Source organism: Schistocerca nitens, chromosome 2, assembly GCF_023898315.1.
Source record: "Schistocerca nitens isolate TAMUIC-IGC-003100 chromosome 2, iqSchNite1.1, whole genome shotgun sequence".
NCBI lineage: Eukaryota > Metazoa > Arthropoda > Insecta > Orthoptera > Acrididae > Schistocerca > Schistocerca nitens.
Genome location: NC_064615.1, coordinates 1,186,211,980 through 1,186,234,562, shown reverse-complemented (window position 1 = coordinate 1,186,234,562; position 22,583 = coordinate 1,186,211,980). Strand labels below are relative to the sequence as shown.

Here is a 22,583-nt window from a genome sequence, read left to right as displayed (position 1 = left end):
TGTCGGCAAGGGAAGTTCTAAGAAGATAACCGCCAGGGCGAACATCAATCATAGGGAGTCTGAGTATGCAGGACCGATGACTCATTCCCGGACTAGGAGGACGGAACACTGAGACGCTGTTCTCTTAAGGAGGGAGCAAATGTCGCAGAAGAAACTGAGTAGCGCACTCGCCGTAGCGTACTGGTTACGATATTAGACAGTTGCATCGAGGGTTGTGAGTTCAAAACTCACCTGAACTGAAAAATTTTAATTTCTATATTCGGTTCAAGTACACATTCTAGAAGTATCCACAAATGGGAAGAATGATTGTACTGGAATGTTCCGTAGCTGTATATATACTGTATGTGTTCTGGCCGGAGGCATTTTACTCTGCACTCTTGTATGTGCAAGTGCTGAATAAACCTTCATTAAGTGAAGTTAGTGTTCGTCATTCATCTACTTACACATTCCTCTACGTGACAATATCAAAAAAATGAAAGTGAAGCAGAATCGTCAGAAGATAGTGAACTTTGTCCAAGAAGAATTCGGCGAATGCTACAGTTACCAACTGATGTGGAGGAATCAGATGAAGAAGGCAGACTATGATTTACTGAGGACCAATAATAAATTTGAAAGATCTCCCAGACCACACATATTTCCCAAAGATACGCAGAGCGTCATGGATATTGTAGAATTATATATTGGGAACGATCTATTTGAATATATTAACAACGAAAACAACAGGTATAACAGTCAAAATTGCAATAGAAGGAAATTAGATTAAAAAAAAATGCAAAATTAGTCGATGTTACGGGACCCGAACTTAGAAAATGGTTTGGGCTCACTATTCTTATGGGAATTGTAAAAAAAGCAATGGTCAATGATTATTGGTCAACGTATCCGTTGATAGACACACCGATATTTTGCGAAATGATGTCCCGCAGCCGATTCAGACAGATATTATTATTTTTACATTTTTCCAACAACAACAACAACAACAATAAACCGGATAATGCCAACTGGCTTTACAAAGTGCAATTCGTAATTGATTATTTTTCCAAAAAGTTTAAAGAAATGTTTAATCTAAGTCAAAACATCTCAATTGATGAAGAAATGATACCGTGGTGTGGACAGTTAAATTTAAAGTTTATACAATCTGTCGAAAATTACAAAATATGGCATACTCATTTGGATGCTGTGTAATTCGAGTATTCAGTTTTCAGTTTATTCACCATTGACCACTTACAACGGAATAGAACTGAACATTAAATATACAATTAACAATATCTTTACAGTAAAGTTTTTACAATTTAATTCCTTTTCTTTTAAGAATATTCTATTATCTTATAAAATGGGTGTTTGAGTAACCAGTCATAAACCTAACGTTTGAAAATATTACTGATCAGTGACCGAGCAGATGCTGGAAGTTTATTGAAGAGTTTTAAACTCATTATTTTGTGTAAGTTTGCAGTCTTTGTGAGTCTGTGTCTTAGTATGTTGAAGTCCAGTTTGCCTCTGCTGTTGTGGGGATGTATGTTCTCTCTGGTCTCGAACTCATTTAAGTTGCTTTTGACATAAAGCAGTGCTGTGTAGATGTATAGATTCACAACAGTGAATATCATGTGCTTGATAAAGAGGGGGCGGCAGTGTTCCTTTGGCTTAGTTTTACTCATTATTCTGATTAATTTTTTTTAAATACAGTATACATTTCGTCATTCAAGATATTCCCAGCACTGGACAACCTTTAGCGAAAACAGTGATGGAACTATTGACACCTTCTTATGGAAAGTGGCATCACCTCTACATGGATAGATATTATAACAGTGTAGAACTTGCAGAGATGTTTCTTGAAATGAAAATTCAAGTTTGTGGAACGGTACGACAAAATAGAGGACTTCCAGAAAAATTAAAGTCAGTGTGTTTGAAGCTCATCATCAACGGAAAGGTGACAAGCGGCCGGCGACAAGCCAAGTAATCCAAATTAGCGCTGCCGGTGCCGAGCGAATAAATTTGTACAAGATGTGCGGATGGCAAAGTGTTAATATATTAATTTTGTCAGTAGTAATGTGACCGTCTCCTTTACATTCACTTTCACTATGTAGTTGTCAAATTTTTTATTTGTTTTGTTTTGCTGACCAGAATAATCCTCATTGTTTTAATTATTTTGACTGTTTGACACAGAATGGGAGTGGAGAGGTTTCAGAGTCTGCATCCACAAGTAGTGCTGGGTCAAATAGTTCCCACAGTAAAGCACCAGGCGCTCAGCTCGCACACCACAAAATGGGAATGTCGTCAATTTTCTCATCAACTCAGCATGAAACATTTCAAGAGACTGTAAGTGCACCTGCTCTTTGTTTACTCTGTAGTTTTAATTGGTTTATGTGAGTCGTGTCCAACTATTTGATATTTTTAGGTTAAACTATCAACTGAAGTCCCTTCTCTCTCTCTCTCTCTCTCTCTCTCTCTCGCTCTCTCTCTCTCTCTCTCTCTCTCTCTCACACACACACACACACACACACACACACACACACACACACAGACAGAAAGTAACCAATGGGTGAATTAGTGTGGCACATCTCTATAATTAATATCAGATGAAATACGTGTTGAACTAAGTACTACACTACATGTTGAGTAGTACCCTTCATTATGGTTCTTGTAAGCTGAGGGCTGTCGTTCTGATGGAATATAATTTACACTTTTAGCAAAATGTGTAACAGTGCCAACTAGCAAACTGGAAAGCAATAAGTACACTCTGTTGTTAGGCAGATTGGAACAACTATCAATCTGTTTCCCCTAAACATGTCACCTCAGCCACTTTATGAACCGTACCATTCCTTTGGGTTCCCAGAAGGCCATGTTACCAGCAGATAATTTCCCCTTTTCTTGGATATCTTGTTTTAGGAAGAAAAGCAGACAAAAACTGTTCATCGAATTATTTCTTCCTTCAATCAAACAACCTATGCGGCACAGTGGCAAATGCAGCAGTTTTTTTTAAAAAAAAAAAAAAAATACTGTTTCACTCATGTGTGCATAGTTGCAGATTAGACTTATGGAGCTAAAAAGTTTCAAAGCATGTTGAAAGCCATGCATGCATTACATTTTGGTAAATGTAAGTCAGTTATGAGAGTTAAGTGAAAATTTCATACCAGATACTTGCCAAAATGCCCCCATGCATGCTGTGATTAATCTGATGATGTCTTCATGATTCTCATGGAAGCAGTACATAAGGGGTTGTTGTAGATTCCTCGCGTAATGCTTGTTCTTGAACTGCTCTAAATAGACTTTCATGGGATTGTTTGCGTATATCTGAGAGGGGAAATCAAAAAGTAAAGGGACTTTTGAGAAAAGTAGCATTTATTCTAATGATAGAAAACCGGACCATACATTATTTTTCTACGTAACCTACCTGCACTTCAGTGCACATTGTCCAACATTTCACGAGTTTTTTGATTCCGTTGGAAAAAAAGTTTTTTGATTGCACCTGCACTGCGTCAGTGACTTGTGCATTGGTTGCAAATCTTTCTTTGACCGTTTCCTTCAGTGCTGGGAGCCAGGTCTGGACTTTATGGCGGGTGTTCCAGTAGTTCGAATTCCATTGTTTTTGCTGCCCATTTGGCATAATGTGGCCAAGCTTTATCTTGCTGCAGAATGACACCTTTTTACAGTTTTCCACGACATTTGAATCTGATTGCAGGTTTCAGTTCAACTCGCAACATGTCACAATAGTTCTCACTGTTCACAGTTTCACCTCTTGGGTTGAAATGAATGGCTACCACACCTTCCAAGTCACAGAATAGTGTTACCAGAATAGTCTTACAGCTGACAGTTGACATTTAGATTTCTTAGCTTCTGCCAACAATTGGTGTTTCCAAACCGTGCTCTCAGCCTTGCTTTCTGGTTCGTGATGATGCACACACATTTCATCTAAGTAACAGTTTGCTGTAGAAATCCATCTCCCTCGTGATGATAATGGGCCACGTGTGCATGAGAGATGTCCATCCTTTGCACCTTATACGCCACTGACAATTCTTTCGTTACCCATCTTGCACACACTATCCAAAAATTTAGCCTGTCGTGTTAGATAGAATACGCTGAACCGTGACTGATATGTAAAGTATTAGTGATTTCATTCACTGTGATTCGTCTGTTTTACATCACCGTACCCTCAAAAACTTCCAAATTATCGTCTGTGGTTGATGTCAATAGTCTACCCGAAATTCCTCATCACATTAAGGTCTTCCCTGCTCGAATTACTTTATCTATTTGAAAATCTTGCTTTGTGATAAGCAGCTGCTTGCATCAGACAAACAATTTCTGTAGGTTTAACACCTTCCGCAAACAAAACGCGAATCGTTGCGCTCATTTCCTACTCGGTGTAGACCGACAGTGAAGCTGCCGTGTTTCACATTCTGCTACAATACGGTGACTTAACACGGGAATAAGAGTAACACGTTGTGTAGAGTTGTTGGAGACAACAATACTTCAGCCCTGGATTAGAGCAGTGTTACCGAGCCCTGTGGCAAGAAAATGTAAGTCCCTCTACTTTTTGACTTCCCCTTGGTCAACTACATCTACATACGTAACTCTGCAAGCCACCATACAGTTTGTGGCATAGAGTACCCTGTACCACTATTAGTCATTTCCCTACCTGTTCCAATGGAAATACCCTTAGCAAAAAATAACACTCTGTATGCCTCTGTACAATCCCTAATGTCTGTTATCTTACAGTTTGTTGCATATTGTTGGCAGCAGAATAATTCTGCAGTTAGCTTCAGATGCCAAGTATCTAAATTTTCTCAGTAGCATTCCTCAAAAAGAATGTTGCTTCCTCTCCAGTGATTCCTATTTGAGTTCATAAAGCATCTCCGTAATACTTGGGTGTTAACTGAAACGATCGGTAACAAATCTAGCAACCTGCCTTCTGAATTGCTTCGATGTCTTCCTTTAAGTTGACATAATGAAGACTCTGAACGCTCTAGCAGTAATTGAGAATGGTTCACACTAGTGTTCTGTATGCTGTCTTCTTTACAATATCTTAAAATTCTCACAGTACACAAAAGTTGGCAATTTTGCTTTCCTCACTACAATTCTTACATGCTTGTCCCATTTCATATCACTTTGCAATATTAAACGTCATAACTGTGTCAAGCAGCCAGCTACTAATGCTGTATTGAACATTATGGGCATTGTGATTCCTACTCATCTACATTAAATTAAATTTGTCTACATTTAGAGCTAGCTACCATTCATCACACCAACTAGAAATTTTGCTATATCATCCCGTATCTTACAAAATTGTTAAGGCTTTCGTGACCACTTTTCAACAAAATACTTGTCGGCTTCTTTCTCGGGTCCTTCCGCTGTCACTTGTTACGTTATTTTTCGAACATTACGCTAGCCAGACAAACGTGTGGTTCCTAAAGAGGGGCAGCAGCCTTTTCAGTAGTTGCAGGGGCAACAGTCTGGATGATTGACTGATCTGGCCTTGTAACACTGACCAACCCTGCCTTGCTGTGCTGGTACTGCGAACGGCTGAAAGCGAGGGGAAACTGCAGCCGTAATTTTTCCCGAGGGCATGCAGCTTTACTCTATGGTTAAATGATGATGGCGTCCTCTTGGGTAAAATATTCCAGAGGTAAAAAATAGTCCCCCATTCGGATCTCCGGGTGGGGACTACTCGAGAGGACGTCATTATCAGGAAAAAGAAAACTGGCGTTCTATGGATTAGAGCGTGGAATGTCAGATCCCTTAATCGGGCAGGTAGGTTAGAAAATTTAAAAAGGGAAATAGATAGGTTAAAGTTAGATACAGTGGGAATTAGTGAAGTTCGGTGGCAGGAGGAACAATACTTTTGGTTAGGTGAATACAGGGTTATAAATACAAAATCAAATAGGGGTAATGCAGGAGTAGGTTTAATAATGAATAAAAAAATAGGAGTGCGGGTAAGCTACTACAAACAGCATAGTGAACACATTATTGTCACCAAGATAGACATGAAGCCCACACCTACTACAATAGTACAAGTTTATATGCCAACTAGCTCTGCAGATGATGAAGAAATTGATGAAATGTAGATGAGATAAAAGACATTATTCAGGTAGTGAAGGGAGACGAAAATTTAATAGTCATGGGTGACTGGAATTCGAGAGTAGGAAAAGGGAGAGAAGGAAACATAGTATGTCAATATGGATTGGGGCTAAGAAATGAAAGAGGAAGCCGCCTGGTAGAATTTTGCACAGAGCATAACTTAATCATAGCTAACACTTGGTTCAAGAATCATAAAAGAAGGTTGTACACATGGAAGAATTCTGGAAATACTAGAAGGTATCAGATAGATTATATAATGGTAAGACAGAAATTTAGGAACCAGGTATTAAATTGTAAGACATTTCCAGGGGCAGATGTGGACTCTGACCACAATCTATTGCTTATGACCTGTAGATTAAAACTGAAGAAACTGCAAAAAGTGGGAATTTAAGGACATGGAACTTGGATAAACTGAAAGAACCAGAGATTGTACAGAGTTTCAGGGAGAGCATAAGGGAACAATTGACAGGAATGGGGCAATGTTGACTGGAATACTCTCCTTCAAATTCTGAAGGTGGCAGGGTTAAAATACAGGCAGTGAAAGGCTATTTACAATTTGTACAGAAACCAGATGGCAGTTATAAGAGTGGAGGGGCATGAAAGGATAGCAGTGGTTGGGAAGGGAGTGAGACAGGGTTGTAACCTCTCCCCGATGCTATTCAATCTGTATATTGAGCAAGCAGTAAAGGAAACAAAAGAAAAATTCGGAGTAGGTATTAAAATCCATGGAAAAGAAATAAAAACTTTGAGGTTCGCCGATGACATTGTAATTCTATCAGAGACAGCAAAGAACGTGGAAGAGCAGCTGAACGGAATGGACAGTGTCTTGAAAGGAGGGTATAAGATGAACATTAACAAAAGCAAAACAAGGATAATGGAATGTAGTCGAATTAAGTCGGCAATTAGATTAGGAAATGAGACACTTAAAGTAGTAAAGGAGTTTTGCTATTTAAAATAACTGATGATTTTCGAAGTAGAGAGGATATAAAATGTAGACTTGCAATGGCAAGGAAAGTGTTTCTGAAGAAGAGAAATTTGTTAACATCAACTATTGATTTAAGTTCAATATGGCTCTGAGCACTATGGGACTTAACTTCTGTGGTCATCAGTCCCCTAGAACTTAGAACTACTTAAACCTAACTAACCTAAGGACATCACACACATCCATGCCTGAGGCAGGATTCGAACCTGCGACCGTAGCGGTCACGCGGTTCCAGACTGAAGCGGCTTTAACCGAACGGCCACACCGGCCGGCCTTTTGATTTAAGTATCAGGAAGTCGTATCTGAAAGTATTTGTATGTGTAGCCATGTATGGAAGTGAAACATGGACGATAAATAGTTTGGACAAGAAGAGAATAGAAGCTTTCGAAATAACTAATGAGGAGGTATTGAATAGAATTGGGGAGCAGAGAAATTTGAGGCACAACTTGACTAGAAGAAGGGATCGGTTGGTAGGACATGTTCTGAGACATCAAGGGATCACCAATTTAGTATTGGAGGGCAGTGTGGAGGGTAAAAATCGTAGAGGGAGACCAAGAGATGAATACACTAAGCAGATTCAGAAGGATGTAGGCTGCAGTAGGTACTGGGAGATGAAGAAGCTTGCACAGGATAGAGTAGCATGGAGAGCTGCATCAAACCAGTCTCAGGACTGAAGACCACAACAACAACAACAACAACAACAACAACAACAGGCAAAAAAATTGTGTTTTCTGACAAAATGTATCTCAAAAGTTTTCCTCGAGTGACGGACGGGAGTGGAGCTATTTACAGACTTGTAAATCTTTGAGTTGGTGGAATGAGGTGTGTTCCATGCAGTCACTACTTTTGTAGTTCACAACAATTGTGACAAGAGGATTTGCTTAGTTTCTTACTGGTTGTCATGATACCTTATCTGCAGTTTGCTGTTGTTAGATATCAGTTATATCATCCCATAGTTTGTATCTGTCTTGCAAACTTTTCGTACCGGAAAACAGAGTTAGTGTTTAGCCAGAAGAGCAAACCTGCCCTGACTCGAATTACAGTAAAACCCAATTTTAACGAATCTCCAGAGACCCAAATATTTTTTTCCATAAACAGGCCTTTTCTGTAACTGGGGATTTTGCCACAGTGCACAGAAGGAGTGACCCAGAAGCATAATTCAAGCATATTTATGTGATATAAGTGCTGGTCAATTACAAAATTATCAGTATCTTGTGCTACAAATTTAATTGTAATAGATGTATAATTATTACACGTTTTATAGAAAACATTCTTAATTTAATAATAATAATAATAATAGTAGTAATAATAATAATAATAATAATAACTATGGTCAGATAAAGAAGGCTTCTAATTTCAAATATTTGGGGGAAATCATCCAGCCCAATGCTTCAGATAAAGAAGGAAATAAAACAAGAACAAGAAAAATGGAAATGGCATTCCAGCTAACAAAGAATGTGTACAACAAGAAGTCAGTATCAGTTAACGCATAAATAAGGCACTACAACACTGTGATTAAGCCAGAGTGTCTGTATGCATCTGAATGTTTAGCAATGAACACTAACAAGGAAATGGAAGCTATAGCAAAAAAGGAGCGAAAAATCATTAGAAGAGTACTTGGGCCGAGGTTTGAGAATGGGACTTGGAAGCTTAGAAGTAATAGAGAAGTGTATGACAAAATTGAGAAAGTGGGAGATACTATGAGGAAGAGAAGAGTAAGCTTTTACGCCCATTTGAAAAGAATGAATGATGAAAGGCTGACAAAGAAAATATTCATGTTTTTTGACAAGAACCCCAGAACCCAAATTACCTGGTTCAAAGAAGTCAAAGCAGACTTAGAGGAGATGGGTATAGGAGAAGATGATATAACCAACAGAGACTTAATGAGAGACAAAATTCAACATTTTGAAGGATTTGAAGTGAAGAAGAGAAGAACTGGAGGAACAGTGTGGACAGAAGACCGAAGGGAGCAGCACAGAGAGAGGACGAAGACATATTGGCAGAAGAGAAAAGAGGAGGAACGCAATAGGAGAAATGTACATTGAAAAATAGTTGTTTAACGCGGTCCCTAGACGGCCAAAATCGGAATAAAATAAAAAAAAAAAAAACAACAGTAATACCCGAAGTCTTCTGTTACTACAACATGCTGGAAGGGCAAAAGAAAGAAGTTGTCCCTTCAGTTGGTTAGTATAAGTTGGAATGATTCATCTACCGAGTTTTAGGGACTATAAGACCCACCACTTTTTTTACAATTATTAGATTGCAAAGCCAGACTAAAAAAATTCGTAGTTTATAAAACTGAACTGACCAATAAAATGCTAGGAGAACGTCACCTGAACTTTCTTCTTCTTCTTCTTCCTCTTCCTCTTTCTCATTGTCCTCTTCATATATAAGATGGTTTCACTGCCATTGAGTTTGTTACTTATGTCACACTTCTTGAAAAATTTAACAATGTCTTCTCTCACTCTAGATCGCAGCTGTTTCATCCACTGACACACTTATTTGATTGTAAGTCATTTTAAAGCTCCCTTCAGCATGAACTGACATTGGCTTTCATCTCATATCCATTTGTTTCATTCTTCTCACATATACATTTTAAATGGTTTGTTTATTGAGACATCAAGAGGTTGCAATTGTGAAATAAGTCTCCCAGAATAACAGCAACCTCTTTATTTCCCTGTCTCAATTTCTCTTTCACAGAATTTTTCGAATGACTACTAATCTAATCTAGCACAAGAAGAGAACTCTTCTTCAATAAATCACCTTTCCTTCTCTCCCACACTCTGTTAATGCATAATTTCATACTAGCCCCGTCCATCCGACCTTTGTCATGTATGTGAACAGCATCTGGCGGTATTTCAGAGGGTTTTGGCATTGTTTTGTACGTACAAATGATCATTGGATTAACTTTAGTACCCTCAACTCAGCATGAAAGGACAAGAGTGTAGTGCATTTTTTCATGTCCGCTTGTTTTTATAGTTCCAGTTTTAGCACCTTTCATGGCTACAGTTCTGTTACTGGGCACATCAAATGTTGGAGGAATTTTGCCCGTATTCGCTATTTGGCTTCATTTCAAACTGGTTTTCTTCAGATGTTCAATAATAAAGCAATGGAAGTATAATGTTCTTCAGACTCTTGTGGCATTTGTGGAGACATTTTGGTTTTGGTTTGCACGCTAAGTCCTTGACGCTTCATAAACCTGTAGCACCAACCTAACTTCACCCTCAAAATCTGCTAAGTTCTACTGTAGCGGTAGCTTGCGAGTGTGTATTTCAATCATTTTTGCATCAATTCCAATGCCATTTTTTACGATGTCTTTGAATCCATTTCGATACGTCACCATCTACCTTTGGCCATTTTGCAGTCAGTCCTCTGTTGCTCATTTTGTGCGCTCTCTCTCTCTCTCTCTCTCTCTCTCTCTCTCTCTCTCTCTCTGCTACCCCACCAGTCAAAAATTGTCTTTTATGCTGGTGGAGGGCCAAAATGCTGCTCAGCTGGTCTGTTTCTCTGTTCTTCTGCATATGCTATTTCTTTCAATTTATGGTCCACATCATATGAATACCTTTTATTTTATTTCATTACAGAACTAGCTAATAACAAAAATATTGTACTGGTACTGATAACACAAATCACGTTCGATTCAAATTCACTGGCACCGTAGACTGCAACAACGCATCATAGGCTAGGCAGTGTTTTAGGTTTGTGATCGCAAAGGCAAGAGAGAGACATTGTTAGGAAGCTATTGAATCCCCGCGACTGACGTTCGTCACATCGGTGCACTGCTGCTGCCAGTTGAATCCGATGTTGCCAGATAGAAATAGGTTTCCAGTGGCATTGAATATATGGCCATTTTTAAGACTGGCGGGAATTTTAAAGCCGACCCTGCTATTTGGAGGCAATTTTGTGAAGAAAAATATAGTCTGGAAAATACAGTACATTAAAAGAGAAAAAGAAATTGCTGATGGTATCAGTTCCTTGCACAGCAAGAACAAATCTTTTTCTTCTGCTTCAGCAGTATTGTCTCAACCAGCTCCTACCTCAGTGTTACTTTATATCACAAGAGTTCGACACTTCTGTCAGTCTCGGGTGTGAATGTCAGGAAGTCATCGTCACAATGACTCGAGTCCTGAAACGCTGCATTTTCAGAAATATGAGTGATTCTGCTCCATTCTTCTTTTGTAACAATGTCATCTTCAGCAGCAACTGGTGTATTGCAGCCAGCCTGTGTGATATAATTTAACAGTCTCTTGGGTTACAGGATTCCAGACAACAATAAACACATGCATAGCCTGTATAATGTCAAGCCTCGTCATTTCCTTCCTCTCAAGGAATGAAATCGACTTTGCTCAGTTGCTACTCTTCATTTGGCTGAGTGTATTGTGCTGAGGTCGAGATGCTACAGTTGAATTGTGCTGTTCAGAGGATGGAACGAAGCAGTTAGATTCCTCGGAAATTACGTTTGCTTGGGATGTGCAGGACATAGGTCAGTTAATGAGTACAGTTTTCCAGTTGTGCCACCCATCTTGGCGTTTAAACATCTGAAAAATCTTGTAAAGCTCTAAAATGTTTCCAGGCAGTGTTGTTGCACTCATAAATACACATTAGAATTATTATGTTTTGTGAAACACCTGAGAATTTTAAACTTTCCTGTTGTTAATGGGGGCCTTTTTTTTTTTTCAGTCGGTATTTACATGCAGTAGCATCACATTTCTTTACATTTTTTAGTCTCTGTGGCATATTTCTCCCTTACGATTAAATTGTAAAAGACAAATTTAATCAGCGTCGAAAGTGTTTCTGGTCTCGTAGCCCTATATCGGTGTGGCAGTGTAATGTTCTTTCGATTGGTCACACATTTTCCACTTACACTTCGAAATGACAGATTGAGATATTCTTTTGAAACAATCCAAACAGTTGCTCAATGCAACAAAATTTTCAACACCAATCTTTATAGCAATATCACAAGTCTTTTCTTGCTGCATGAGCCCCTTATAGGAATGAGTGAGTTAGTTTCATGTTCCATGGATCATTTGCATGGTAAATTGTGATGATGTGAAATGAGTTATTTTACAGTCACATCGCAAATTAGTTTGTAAATGTGGTTACATCCTGATTATTTGTGGGCTTTTTGTTTTATTATTCATTTTATTTAAACTTTTTAGACTCATAGAGAATCACACAACGCAAACTGTGATCTGTGGTTGCTATTTTTCTTGTCCTTCCGGAATTGTTTCATCCTCTGGCTGTGTTTAGATCGACATTCCATTTTCTCGTAGATCTCTTGGGTTTTTCTTCTGGTGCAACTTCCCAGCAGTAGATCTTCTGTCTGAAGATTTTTCGATCTGCGATGTCTGCGGACGTGATGTTGGCATTTCTGAGATCAGATTGAACTTGTTTGATGCATACTTTCATCGTCCTTAGTTTCCGTGAGTACATTAGAAGTTTCTTTGCTAACCTGTTGTCATCCGGTCTCATGATGTGCTCATAGAACTTCAGTCGTCGTTCGCGGAAGTCTGTTTCAATGTTGGAGTATTTTTCTGTTGTTGTATTTGAATGTAGCTGATATCTTTCATCTGCGACCTTTGGACCCAGGATTTTGCAAATGATTTTCCTTTCAACTTTTTTGATGTTGTCGAGATCCCCTTTGTAATTGAGGTTTAGGGTCTTCCTTGCCTACAGTGTTTCAGGTTTGATGACAGTCAGTCTCACAGTGTTGAATTTTTGTTTTGATATTCATGCACCTTTTGTTGTAGATGTTTGCCATTTTCCCGTATGTTTTGCACACTTTGTGTTCGTGTGCTTTTTGGGCTAATCTTTCTGTTACTGTGGGTTCGATGACTTCACCCAAGTATTTAAAGTGATTGACTCTGTTTATTGTGCCGTATTCTGTGGTTAAATTTTCCGTTTTTACATATTTTGTGGCCATAAATTCAGTTTTTGTGAAAGAGATTAAGAGCCCAACTTTTTCGGCACATTCTTTGAATACATCGATTTGACAAATTGCTGTTTGTTCATCCTCTGAGAGGATCAGGAGATTGTCAGCAAAGGCTAAACATGTGACATTGATGCCCCCCCCCCCTCCCCCTCTAGCATAATGGGTCTCCGGCTGTTTTGTTTTTCCAGTTCCTTTTTCCATTCTTTGATGACCTTATCGAGAACAATGTTGAAGACTAGTGGGGAAAGTCTGTCACCCTGTCAGGTGCCGGTTTTGATGAGGAAAGGTTGGTGGGAGATTTATCCACTGAACTTAACTTTGGAAGTGGTTTCGGTTAGGGTTTGTTGGATGAATCATCGTGTCTTCGGGTCAAGATTGCTTTCTTCGAGGTTATTAATGAGGGATTGTCGACCGATGGAGTTGTAGGCTTTTTTTGAAGTTGATGAATGTGCAGATGGTTGGGAGATTTTGTGTGGCTCGAAATTTTAATGTCGATTTCAGGTTGAAAATTTGTTTGGTGCATGATCTGTGTTGTCTAAACCCTGTCTGGTATTCGCCAATTAGAGGCTTGAGCTGTTCTTGTGTGCATTGTAGGAGGCAGGCAGAGAGTATTTTGTAAGGGACGGGGAGGAGGGAGATTCCTCTGTAGTTATTTACGTCGGATTTGTTTCCATTTTTGTGGAGTGGGTGGATGAGTGCACATTTCCAGTCGATTGGGAGTTTTCCACTTTGCCAGATTTCTTGGGTGATCTGTGTGATTTTCTCCGTTTTTGATTTTCTTGATGTGGTGATGGATTTCTTCTTGTGTTGGTGGTTCTCCATCGGGGTTTGTGTGCTCTGGGACCAGGTGTTGGAAACATTCTGGTGGATTGAGGCAATTGAGGAGGTTGGAAAAGTACCATCCCAGTTCTTCGCAGTTTTCTTGGTTGGTGAGTGCAAGTTTTCATTCTCGTTTCCTGAAACTCATATTTTGTGGTGAGTAACTTTTAATTTTGCTTGTGGAAGTCTTGTAGGAATTTCTGCTGTTGAAGTTCTTGAAGTTATCCTCTAGTGATTTGAGTTGTTCAGTGATGTAGTCGTGTTTTGTTTTCCTGGTGGTTCTCTTTGTCTGCTTGCGGGTGTTGAGGTCTCTGGTGATTTGCATCTGTCGTATTTTTGGAAGCCGAGTCAGCGGTTAATGATGGCTCGATCACAGTTAGAATTCCACCAGGGGTGTTTTACCTTCTTGTTGCAGAAGACAATCAAATTATTCATCGGTTCTTTCTCCCATTCTTCCGTGATTTTTATTTCCTGAATTTTTGGTACATAACACTTTTGGATGTGGACTTTTTTGTGCTGAACTATCTTTGTGAAATATTTTACTTTGATTTGTATAAGGTAGTGGTCTGACTGAATGTTTGCACCCCATCGGACTTGGATAGCCTGGATGGTTCTGTAGTGCGCATGGGAGATGGCTATGTGATTGATCTGGTGTTCACCGAGTTGTTGGATTGGTGATTGCCACGTTTTTCTGTTTGTGTGCAGGTGTTTTGAAGTGGGTAGACATAATCTTGAGGTCAAATTATTGGCAGATATCTACGAGCTGCGTGCCGTTTGTGTTCATGTTTTGGAGTGCAGAATTCTTGCCAATGATTTTTTGATAGGTATTTTTCTTGCTAATTTGAGCGGTGAAGTCTCCCATTAGGATTTTCACGTCATCTTGATGAATTCTGCTCACAGTCTTTTCAAGTTGGTTCCAGAATTTTTTGACGGTTTCGGGGGGTTGTTCTTGTTGTCGATGTTGGTGGGGCCGTGTGCATTGATGAGGGTACACTTTTTGTTGGCACTCTGGATGTGCATTGTCATAAGTCGATTGTTGACGGATGAGATTTCCTTTACAGAGTTTATGATAGATCTATGCACAAGAAAAGCCATGCCAAAGATTGGTGCACATTTCGTAACTTTCTGTTTTGCTCTCGAAGGTGCAGTAATTTCCACAGTCCATGGTTTTGCCATCAGTCTGTCGTGTTTTTCGAAGAGCAAGGATGAGGACTCATTGTTGGTCAATTTCTTGAGTGAGGTTGTGTAGTTTTTGTGGTTGGATGAGTGTGTTGACGTTCAGTGTTCCGATGAATATTTTCTGTCTGTAGGGAAGTTTACCAGAGATCTCACACATCCTCTGCTGTGCTTGCCTGGACTTCCCAGAATCCAAAATTCCAGTTGCTGTCTCTTGATAGGTGGATTGTGTACCATGTGGGGTAAAGTTGTGATTGTGTGCACGGTTCAGTGGTTTGGCCTGGAGCCTACCAGGACCAGCTAAGACCAGAAGTTGTTGAGGCCTTAGTACTGTTTTCAGCCGAGCTCACTGAGCTAACAGACACTGACCAGAACACAGTTGATTTTCACACAAACGTTTTGAATTTCTTGGGTTCAAGTTAGTATTTGGTCTGGGTTCAAGTTAGTATTTGGTCCATCCCGAGTATTTGATTTACTCAGTACCACCTGTATCTGGGAAGCTTTCCCCTATTCACTACCTGGGGAGGCGCCTGATGGAGGATCTAACAACCTCACACAGCTGTTTTTTATTATTATTATTATTATTAATATTATCGTTATTATTATTACTGTTATTATCATCAGCATCATCACGACCATTATTATGAAATATGCAGCTGTGAGTTAATAATTCCTACCCACCACTCTTTGCACATTACAATAATAGAAATTCTTCTGGAATAGACATAGTTGTCAAGGAGAAATCTTTTCAGTTTGTTTTCAAATTTTAATTTGCTGTCTGTCAGCCATTTTATATTAGTGGGTAAAAGATCAAAAATTTGACATGCTTTGTTGTGTAATCCCTTCTGCGCTAAAGACAATGTTAGTGTGGAGAGAGAATGTTACTGTGGAGTAATAAACATCATTTTTCATTCTGGGATTGTTCAAAGAGCTGGTTTATGCACAGGTCACCCTCTCCTTCAGCAGGACAGCGCCAGCGCCATCGGCCTGGTCCAGAGTTGGCACCATCTGCCCGCATTTCGGAATTTGCAAAAGATAAAGAGCATCTTCGAGGATTTCACTTTGATAGTGACAAAGCAGTGCTATCATTGGTGAGAATGTGGCACCGTCGACAGATTCAGATGTTCTACATTGAGAGTATCGACAGGCTGTTCTCTTGTCCGGAGAAATGAGTTCGCCATCAGGTTGACTGTGTTGAGAAATAAATACGTAGACGTGAAGACTAAAGATGTAGAATGTTAATGCAATTTGGTTTATTTAAAAAGATTTAAGACTTTTCACATAAAAAATTTGGAGGCATTACTTGCACAACTTCGTACATTGAAATGACCAAAGACTGTTAACTGCTTGCTGCAGTCTGACAGGTAGAACAGTAAGGAATCCAATTTCTCATAAACAGTTCAAAATTTCTGTTTACAATTAAAAATTAATTGCATTATTTCACAAGCCACATTTCTGTGTGCTGATCACTACAAAATCTACTTGTCTCAATGTTTTTGGACTTGTGTTCTGACTTAATATATGTGACAACTCCTCCTTTTCCCATATTAGTTCTACGTGAGTAAGATACTAGACTGTAATCTTCTCAACCCTGTGTTTATGTGGTGCTCAGATGTCTATCTTTTTAGAGCTCTGTAAATTTTCTAAACAGAAAGACATTCTTCTACCTGATTACTAAGTCATCTAATATCTTTCACTTTCTACATTTACTACAGGAAATAATAAGAATAAAAATAAAAAATCGATTCTTTCAGAAACCAGTTTTTTGAGCGGTTTTAGAAGTCGGGTTAAACTGGTGTTAAAAAAAAAAATCAATATATCTGCCATCCGTATGGCACAACAATACATTGCAGCCATCTTGCATCCATATGTGTTTGATGTGACAATATTGTTGTGCAGCTTTTCAACAACACATTGCTTGTCCACACATACCATGTGCATCAGTGGTGTACTTCTCATTTTTTTGGAAATGTGAGCTTCATTTGTCCAGTCGTGAAATGAAGTCACTGGGTGTTAGGCTTGTTTACGATTTGAGTCTGTGGGGTAGTTGTGGAAAGGACTGGGAGAGGTCATCAGTGCAGATATTGAGGGATTCAGTGATGGGGCAGATAACTTTTCTGCAGGGAAGAGGGCTTCTGATGTGCCATGTACTTCTAAATGCGTCTGTTAGCCCCGCTCTGACAGCCGTGACCCTTTTCACAGCAAATGCCCTTCTTCCCTAAAGCTTAGGTATTAATGGCAAACACATTTGCTCCACCACCAAATTGCTCGCTGACTTCACTACCTATATATTTTTATTCTGGTTTTATTATTATTATTTTCGATTATTCCCATTTAAGATAGTGTTTGAACTTGAATTCCTTTATAATGATTGTTTATGTTTTTTCTGAGCCCAAATTTTCTTCACGTGTTCACGGTGTTGTTTCTTTCGCTCCGCTGTCCATTTGCATCCTGGTCTCTTCTCTGTTGTGGTGTCAAATTTATGTTTTTGATGATGTTCCTGAATTCAGTTCTATTTTCTGCATCGTTTACTGTTATGTGTGCTTGTCTGAGGTCCTCTTCAACTTCTTTTATCCATTTTGTTTTTCCCCTGCCTGAGTTGATGACTTTAAAAATTCGCTTTGAAATTCTGTTTTCATTCATCCTCTGGATATGTCCGTAGAACTGCATTCTTCTTTTCCTTATTGTATCCGTAATCTTGTCTGTGTATTTATATAATTCTGATGTTGGTCTCTTCTTCCAGATTCCTTGCTCTTGTATCGGGCCAAAAATTTTCCTGAGAATTTTCCTTTCTTGTTTCTCTATTTCTTTGATTTTAGTTTGCCCACCTATTTGTGTTGTTTTAGATGCATACAGTGCCTCCGGAAGTAAGACAGTGTTGTAGGGCCTCAATTTTGCGTTAATGGATATGGACGTTTTGTTATAATAGTTTCACGTGAGTTTATATGCTTTCTGTAGTTTTTTTTATTCTTTCCTCATTGGCCTTTAGGTTGATCCCTGATGGCTGGATGATTTCTCCCAGGTACTTAAAATGTGGTACTTGTACGATTTTCCCATGGGTTGTCACAATAGGCAATTTGTCTTGTGGCACTCTTTCTATGTACTGGGTTTTCTCATATGAGATTTGCAGGCCAGTTCTTTGTGCAATTTCGTGTAACTTCTCTATGGCGTTAGTGGCTTCTTTTCTATTATTTGTGAGGATTGCAAGGTCATCTGCAAAAGCTAATCACTTCACATTGAATCTATTATCTTTTCTAATGCCAATTTGGATTCCTTTGACTTCTTTTTCCCATGTCCTGATGATTTTTTCAAGAATGATATTAAAGAGTAATGGTGAAAGTCCGTCATCCTGTCGCACTCCAGTTTGGATTACAAATGGTTCCGAGATATCCCCCATAAATTTAACCTTGGAGACTGTGTCAGTTAATGTTTCCTGAATGATTGCTCTTGTCTTTCTGTCACTGCTGAATTCTTCCAGCGTCTTGCAGAGCACTACTCTGTCTATTGAGTCGTAGGCCTTTTTAAAACCTACAAAAGTAACCACTGTGTTTCGGGTGTTTCTCATCTGGAGAATCATTTTCAGGTTCCAGATCTGCTCTATGCATGATCGTCCCTTGCGAAAACCAGCCTGGTATTCTCCTATTTGTGGGTCAGCTTGTTCTTCTAATCTATTCATGAGAACTTTTGATAGGATTTTATATGTGACCGGTACGAGTGAGATACCCCTGTAATTATTTGGTTCAGTTTTGTCCCCTTTTTTTGTGGAGTGGATGGATGAGTGCGCATTTCCATTCAGATGGGATCTGTTCTGTTTCCCAAATGTTTAATATGATTTTGTGAATTTTTCCTGTTAATCTTTCATCATTTAGTTTCCATAGTTCTGCAATAATTCCATCTTCTCCTGGGGCTCTATTGTTTTTCAGTGTCTTGATAATTTCTACTATTTTGTTGATGGTTGGCGGTTTAGCGTCAGGATTTGGTGTAGATGTCTCGTAGTGAATGTCCTCTGTAGGTCTTTCGCAGTTGAGAAGTTTGTTGAAATAGTCTGCGAGGATTTGGCAGTTATTCTTCGTGTTAGTTTCTAGTGAACCATCCGGTTTCTTGTAGCAAAGATTGGGTGGCTGGTATCCTGCAATATGTTCTTTAAACGTCTTATAAAAATTCCTGGTGTTGTTCTTCTTAAAGTCTTCTTCTGTCTCATCTAGTCGCCGTTTGTCATAATTTCTTTTTTCCCTCCGAATAGTTTTCGATGTCTAGTAATCCGAAAACAAACATCGAAAACTATTCTGGTTTTATTATTATTATTATTATTGTGTCACATGTAATTAGTTCTTCATTGCTTTTGTTCTGTTTTCTCTCTCTCTCTCTCTCTCTCTCTCTCTCTCTCTCTCTCTCTCTTCCCCCCATCCCCTCCCCCTCCCACCTCCTTTTCCCTATTTTCCCTTCTTCCTACTTCATAATTACACTATTCATTTCTCTTCCTCATAACTTATGTTTACTCTGTTGTAATTATCATCCTTGGACTGTAGCTGGCACAGTGCTTACCAACGTACTCTATCTGCCCCCCCCCCCCACCCCACCCTACCCCTCGCCACCTCTCTCTCTCTCTCTCTCTCTCTCTCTCTCTCTCTCTCTCTCTCACACACACACACACACACACACACACACACACACCTCACTGCAGGTGAGTTCCTTCATCATGGGGTGTGAGTGACTTGCCCTTCCTTTCTAACCTATCACTCCCCTCCAATTCTGAAAGCAAGAATAATGTCATGTACTTTTACTTTTATGTTTATCTATTGGCAGTGTTAGATATTTTGCCTCCTGAGGCAAGTGATGTCTACGAATTCTGTTTCATAATTTAATAATTTATTTGGTCGAATATTGCTTTTCACACAGTTATTTTTACATCTGTCATTTTTTGCATCCATGCTATTATTAGAATGTGGAAGTAAGAGAATTTGATTGGTGATCAAAGCACTATATACGAATTTGTTATCAGTAGGATTGAGGCCACCATCCAATCGTGCAGATTACTAGTTAAACGAGCCACTATTCCATTTCACATGGCTGTAAAGTTGACTAGATGTTAAACTTTAACCTTCCTTCATTTAAGGTGGTTGGGTTTCAGGTTCCGCTGAATAGCTCAGGTGTCCACTATACACAGGAGGTGGGTACACGGGTAGCAGGGGCTGTGTGGTGTGGATCGATTTTTGTTTAGGTTAGAGCGTCTCAGGAAAACACAAACAGGGCCTCAGTCACAAAGGGTGCAAGCCAAACACAGGAAGAACTTAGATACAGGAACCATCAGTATAACAGTTATAAATTGTCATAGCTGTGTTGGGAAAGTACCAGAGCTCCAAGTGCTAATAGAAAGACTGAAGCTCAAATCATTATAGGCACTGAAAGCTGGCTACAGCCAGATATAAGCTCAGCAGAAATTTTTGCGAAGAACCTAGCAGTGTTCCGAAAGGATAGGCTAAACACAGTTGGCGGAGGTGTGTTTGTTGCTGTTAGAAGTAATTTATCTAGTCGCAAAATTGAAGTAGATGTTTCCTGTGACTTAGTATGGGCAGAGGTCATTGTTGGCAACCGGAATAAAATAATAATTGGATCCTTTTACCGACCTCCCAGTTCCATACAGTTGCGGAAAGATTCAAAGAAATCTGGAGTTTGATTTCAAAGACATACTCGACTCATACGATCATAGGTGGTGGTGAGTTTAATTTACCCTCGGTGTTGTTGTTGTTGTTCTTGCTGTGGTCTTCAGTCCAGAGACTGGTTTGATGCAACTCTCCATGCTACTCTATCCTGTGCAAGCCTCTTCATCTCCCAGTGCCTACTGCAACCTACATCCTTCTGAATCTGCTTAGTGTATTCATCTCTTGGTCTCCCTCTACGATTTTTACCCTCCGCGCTGCCCTCCAATACTAAATTGGTGATCCCTTGATGCCTCAGAATATGTCCTACCAACTGATCCCTTCTTCCAGTCAAGTTGTGCCTCAAATTTCTCTGCTCCCCAATTCTATTCAATATCTCCTCATTAATTATGTGATCTACCCACCTAATCTTCAGCATTTTTCTGTAGCACCACATTTCGAAAGCTTGTATTCTCTTTTTGTCTAAACTATTTATCGTCCACATTTCACTTCCATACATGGGTACACTCCATACAAATACTTTCAGAAACAACTTCCTGATACTTAAATCAATAGTCGATGTTAACAAATTTCTCTTCTTCAGAAACGCTTTCCTTGCCATTGTCAGTCTACATTTTATATCCTCTCTACTTCGACCATCATCAGTTATTGTGCTCCCCAAATAGCAAAACTCATTTACTACTTTAAACGTCTCATTTCCTAATCTAATACCCTCAGCATCACCCGATTTAATTAGACTACATTCCATTATCCTCGTTTTCCTTTTGATGATGTTCATCTTATATCCTCCTTTCAAGACACTGTCCATTCCGTTCAGCTGCTCTTCCAGGTCCTTCGCTGTCTCTGACAGAATTACAATGTCATTGGCAGACTTCAAAGTTTTTATTTCTTTTCCATGGATTTTAATTCCTACTCCGAATTTTTCTTTTGTTTCCTTTACTGCTTGCTCAATATACAGATTGAATAACATTGGGGAGAGGCTACAACCCTGTCTCACTCCCTTCCCAACCACTGCTTCCCTTTCATGTCCCTCCACTCTTATAACTGCCATCTGGTTTCTGCACAAATTGTAAATAGCCTTTCGCCCCTGTATTTTACCCCTGACACCTTCAGAATTTGAAAGAGAGAATTCCAGTCAACATTGTCAAAAGCTTTCTCTAAGTCTACAAATGCTAGAAACGTAGGTTTCCCTTTCCTTAATCTATTTTCTCAGATAAGTCGTAGGGTCAGTATTGCCTCACGTGTTCCAATATTTCTATGGAATCCAAACTGATCTTCCCCAAGGTCGGCTTCTACCAGTTTTTCCATTTGTCTGCAAAGAATTTGTGTTAGTATTTTGCAGCCGTGGCTTATTAAACTAATAGTTCGGTAATTTTCACATCTTTCAACGCCTGCTTTCTTTGGGTTTGGAATTATTATATTCTTCTTGAAGTCTCAATATGTTGGTGAAAATACATGTTTAATTCCGGAGGTATGCATAAAACATCATCCGAAATTGTGCTAAACACATTCTCTGAAAATTATTTCAGGCAGTTAGTTCATGAGCCTACGCGAATAGTAAACGGTTGTGAACACACACATGACCTCTTAGCAACAAATAATCCAGAGTTAATAACAAGCATCAAAACCGATACAGGGATTAGTGAACACAGCATTGTCATAGCGAGATTGAATATTGTAACCTCCTAATCGTCCAAAAATAAACGAAAAATATACCTATTCAAAATAGCAGATAAAAATTCACTTAACGCCTTCTTGAGAGACGATCTCCACTCCTTCCAAATTAATATTATAAGTGTATACCAGCTGTGACTTGAATTCAATGAAATAGTATCAGCAGCAATTGAGAGATTTATACCAAATGCATTAACAAACGGCAGAGCTGATCCTTCTTGCTACACAAAAAGGGTCAGAACACTGTTGCAGAAACAACGAAACAAACGTA

The 22,583-nt window shown here is 39.2% G+C and overlaps 1 protein-coding gene across 2 annotated transcripts in view; it reads left to right on the top strand.

Moving 5' to 3' along the window:
- Positions 1-22,583, top strand: part of LOC126237519 (putative E3 ubiquitin-protein ligase UNKL) — a 303,009-nt gene that overhangs the window by 179,330 nt on the left and 101,096 nt on the right. For both annotated transcript variants that reach the window (XM_049947690.1, XM_049947689.1), the window contains one exon: positions 2,161-2,313. In XM_049947690.1, coding sequence (XP_049803647.1) covers positions 2,161-2,313 — 153 coding nt within the window. The remainder of the gene's footprint in view (positions 1-2,160; positions 2,314-22,583) is intronic.